Source organism: Sinocyclocheilus rhinocerous, unplaced genomic scaffold (assembly GCF_001515625.1).
Source record: "Sinocyclocheilus rhinocerous isolate Xijiao unplaced genomic scaffold, SAMN03320098_v1.1 scaffold306, whole genome shotgun sequence".
Lineage (NCBI taxonomy): Eukaryota > Metazoa > Chordata > Actinopteri > Cypriniformes > Cyprinidae > Sinocyclocheilus > Sinocyclocheilus rhinocerous.
In genome coordinates this window covers 326,826-331,872 of record NW_015662161.1, presented here as the reverse complement: position 1 = coordinate 331,872, position 5,047 = coordinate 326,826, and the positions used below count along the sequence as shown (strand labels likewise).

At 36.5% G+C, this 5,047-nt stretch overlaps 1 protein-coding gene across 1 annotated transcript in view; it reads right to left on the bottom strand.

The window, feature by feature from the left end:
• Positions 1-716: 716 nt before the first annotated feature.
• The window catches only part of LOC107727540 (apoptosis regulator Bcl-2-like), a 52,525-nt gene continuing 48,194 nt past the window's right edge, over positions 717-5,047 (bottom strand). Inside the window, exon 2 of the mRNA XM_016537430.1 lies at positions 717-1,930. Coding sequence (XP_016392916.1) covers positions 1,793-1,930 — 138 coding nt within the window. The 3' untranslated portion in view covers positions 717-1,792. The remainder of the gene's footprint in view (positions 1,931-5,047) is intronic.

Below are 5,047 nucleotides of genomic sequence, written 5' to 3'. Positions count from 1 at the left end.
AATATTATTAGCATTTAAAACAACTGCTTTCTATTTTAATTAGTGCTGTCAAACGATTAATCGCATCCAAAATAAAAGTTTTTGTTTACATAATATATATGTGTGTGTGCTGTGTATATTTATTATGTATTTATAAATACACACACATGCATGTATATATTTAAGAAACAAATGTTATGTTTATATATTAAATATATTTATATATAATATAAATTATATAAATAGAAATATATATATGTAAACATTTTCAAAATATATATTGTATGTGTGTGTATTTGTATATACATAATAAATATACACAGCACACACACATATATTATGTAAACAAAAACTTCTATTTTGGACATGATTAATCGCGATTAATCGTTTGACAGCACTAATTTTAATATGCTTTACATTTTAACTTATTCCTGTCATCAAAGCTGAATTGTCAGCATCATTACTCCAGTCTTCAGTGTCACATGATCCTTCAGAAATCATTCTAATATGCTGATTTGCTGCTCAAGAAACATTTCTTATTTGATCAATGTTGAAAACAGTGCTAAATATATAATATATTTGATATATAAAGTTTAAAAGAACACCATTTATTTGAAACAGAAATTTGATTTTGTAACATAAAAGCCTGTCAATTTTGACCAATTTAATGCATCCTTGCTGAATAAAAGTACATTTCTTTAAAAAAAACTTACTGACCTCAAACATTTGAACGGTAGTGTGTATATATAATATATTAATATATCTTTCTTTTGGTTTTGAGGTGAAATATAACCTTGACTTGCTCTCGGCAGATTTGAGATCCACCCAACTGCTTCTTTTGGTGTATGAATGAACACTAGAGTGAACAGAAATGTTGTTGCAGTATTAAGAAGAATAAAGCGTCACCTCTTTACATACTGTACAGTTTGAGATCTTTTGACCGGCTCACACGCATCTGTTGAACATGTCAATAAAGTGTCTAACCAAGGCTCTTTCAAAGTCTGAAAAGTGCTTTCCCATTCTGTCCTTTCTGTTTACTTTCTGGCCCAAAGCACTTCAAGGAAACCCTTCTTAAGTCCTCAATAAAGCTCTTTAGAAAGAGAGACTGGCATCCCAATATTCATTTTTCAACTGTTCCCTCTACATACTGGATCTCACCCCTCTTGTCGAAATTTCATCAAAATCCAGTGGCTTGAGGGACATTGTCTCCACATTTCTCTCTTTTCCTCCTCACAGTTCTTCAGGTTCTTTCTATCTCTACAATCCAAGAATGGCAGCACAAGAAACGTTAGTCTGAAAGAGCAATGGGTAGAAGATGGGCTACAATTAATCCTACAAAAACAACTAAGACCAACGATGGTAGTTTAGTGCAGATTGTCTCTTAAGATCAACCCGACTCTTAAAGGACATTTGGAGAGTGCTGGTGTCGTCCGAAGATACTTTCAATCAGCACAGACCTTCAAAACCTCCAGATGTGGCTTGTCCTTTGTATTTTTCCATCATTTTTACATATAAGAACACCAAAACTGTCAAAAAATGTTCACTTTGAGATCTGAACTAATTCTGCCGATGACACTGTGTCTCTTTCACCTCATTATTCTTCTTTTCCTCCATCCTCTCATGATCTGTCGGCAGCGCGTTCACTTCCTGTCTTTTCTGTCTTTGTGTTTGAGGGCAGAGAAGAAAGCCTTGTAGAGAGTGGGAGAGAGGCTTTGAAGAGGAGCAGTCCTGGGACATGGATGTCTTCTGGGGAAAGCAGAGGAGGGGTTCAGACGGAGAGAGAGGGCAAGCGACTGAAGAAGGGCAAGGTTCCTCATTTCTGAGCAAGGTAGGCTCCTATGGTCAAGCCAACGGCCCCAAGAGCAGCTAGACCGAAGACCGTTACTATCGATGACCACGAGCTGCGAAACACAGAGTCCCTCTGCCTGCCGTAGAGCTCCACAAATGCCTCCTGAGGAGAGAGAGAGAGAATTTTCATCAAGACATGATATTTAACTGAACATATTAATCATGGTGCTTACTAATGCATCACTATTACTGTTAATTAGGCTTGTCTTCAGAAAACATAACAGCCTAGATTGTCACACTTGAATTTGGGGACCAATTCTTACTATTAACTAAGTATTAACTATGACTTTTACTTCAATAAACTCTTAATTTGCTGCTTATTAATATTAAGTAAGGTAGTAGTTATGTTTAGCTATTGGGTAGGATTAGGGATCTAGAATATGGTCATGCAGAACAAGGCATTAATATGTGCTTTATAAGTACTAATAACCAGCCAATATGCATGCTAATTGGCAGGCTAATAATTTCAATTCAATTTCAAAAGCTTTATTGTCTATCCCCAATGGGGTAGAAAATTGTCTTCAGACAAAAGGCTCAACACACAAACAGCACAAGTAGTCCTCACAACAACAGACTACATTACATCACAAAAACACAACTTAAATTTTTTTTTTAAGATCCTATTTAAAATACCAATGGCAGTTGGAATAAATTGGTGCCTAAACTAAAGTGTTAAGGTCTTCGCACACTGAGTCCGAAATTTTCGAATGCGTTTTTTCGTATTCATCATCGTCATGCACAGAAACCTTGCACACTGAGTCAAATGCTTGCTGCGGATGCGAAAAACGCAGAAAATTGAACCCGAACTGATTTTTTTATGACGGACGAAAGTTTCTGAGGCAACGTATAAACGTGATTGACGCAACGTGAGGTCGTATTAATTTTTTACCGTGTGAAAATTTCGGACTCAGTGTGCAAAGACCTTTACAGTCTTACGGTATTCTTACCGTAATTCGTACATAATTTAAGTGTGTCGATTTTGAATTGAATTTTAATTTAATGTAGTAAAACTACGAAAATAAACTTTAATTTATTTAGATTTTCTTTCATTTCTGAGTGATAGCTTTCAAATGTGAACAATTTTTAATGCATGCAGCATCTTTTATGTCATATTCTTACATTTAATTAAATTAGAATAGAATAGACTAGAATAACAATTACAAATAGCTAAATTGCAATTGCATAAAAAATACTATGAGATTATTGTTTTGAAAATAACATTGTGAATATTGAAATACTAAATTATTTGAAAAAAAACTAAATCATTAAATATGAAACTAAAGCCAACGTTTAGTTCAAATCTCGTCTCGTCAAAGTGTCATAGTTACAAGTCTGCAGATAACAATAACTAGTAAAATGTATATTCCACTCAAATGTTTTGCATATCTGCAACATTCTGTGGCTTGATACAGAGTTTATGCTGTATGTAAAGCCATAAGGAAGCATGTTTAAAGTGTGTATTACACCTGCCGCCCCCTAGTGGTAAGAATGTGTTTGCAGTCCGTAGGGATGGACCATATACTGTATAAAAACATGGACGTAGTGTCCGTGACGTAACCCGTAGACTTCCGACGAGCGTTTTGAAGCCTAAAGTAGGCGGAGCCAGCCGTCGCCATCTTGGCAGCGCGTCACTCCCGGATAATCGAAAATGGGCAAAGAGGCGGGAGCTGGCTGCTGAAACCACGCCCACCTAGCTCGACGGTGGTGACAGCAGCGGCAATCCACCTGTCACTCAAGTGGCCACGCCCTTAATTATGCAGAACTTTAAGGCTTAATTTAATTTAAACGGATGAGTTATAAAAAAATTCACCCCCCTCACAGTTGTCATGAAGGGCAAAATTAGCTATATAGACCAAAATAATTTTTTGAACCAGGCTGTAAACATGTTTTTTTCTGCTGTAAAGTTGGGCATTTTAACATGGGGAGTCTATGGGATTGACTCCCTTTTGCAGCCAGCCTCTAGCGGCCAGTTGACGAATTACAGTTTAAGTCACTTCCTTGTTGGCTTCACGAGAGAGAGCGGGAGGTTGCCGCTCGGGATGGACAGAAGAAAAACAAGCTCAATTCAAGAGCTCTGGGGGAATGAGCAGAGCCTTTCAGAGTCTCATATACATCCCAACCCAAACTGCCATATATCAACAATACATGTGAAATACACAAGCACATACTGTTATTTCACTGCAAAAATAAATAAACCAACATTTAGGAAACACATCTACACATTAGTGATTCCCTCACATATATTAGTGTAGTGCCTTTGAAACTGGACAGAGAGGATGTCCGCTAATATAACTACTGTGGTCAACCAGACGGACAGAGGAAGGAAGTGGCATCCCAAACCAGGATCTTTGTGTTTAACAGGATGTCCGAACCTGACCTGGGGAGAGTTCCTCCTGTAGTTCCTCCCCAGAAGACAAAACTCAGCTTGTTGGAGAGAATTACGACATAAATACCTCATATCTAATGTAATTATTCTAAAAGTAGCAGACAAAGGATCATAAGTGCATAAGTGATTCAGATGTGGCGTATGACGTTTACCTAAAAATGTTCAGGATGCTCTTTTCCAATACAGAGAAAACGTTTAATCATTAAAAATGACAAAAGGGCATGATAAAAGTACCTTGGAGTCCAAACAACTCACGACAAAGAATAAAACATAAATCTCATTTAAGCACAATCAGTACGGGGCTTCACACATGACATGCAGAAGAAAATAGTGGTGAAATAATACAATGTATACTCAACGATTTAACCAAAACAAGGTAATGAATTAATAAGTGGCCATGATATCTTGTTTTATTTCCCCACACGTCTAGACGCCATTTCAAGATGTCACGCCAGATTTTGTCAATGGAATCGAAATTTCAGTTGGAAATCTCACACTGTCAGAGTAGGTAAGTATTTGTGACCCATTAAAAAAGTATGTTCTATATAGTGTGAATGAAATCCAGACATACTACATTACTAGTGAAGTATGCATATTTGAACGCAAGGCAAGTCTTTTTTTACTACGTTCCATCATTCACGCCAAACCTGACACAACACTTTTAGTCACACAAAAAGTAGTTTAAAGGCACAATATGTAAGATTTTTTATTAAAATATCCAAAAACCACTAGAACAGTGTTATATATTTTGCTGACTTGTGTACTTACATTATCCCAAATGTTTCGAAGAATGTTTAAATCCAGAGAAATAAGTAATTTTAACTAGTGACACGG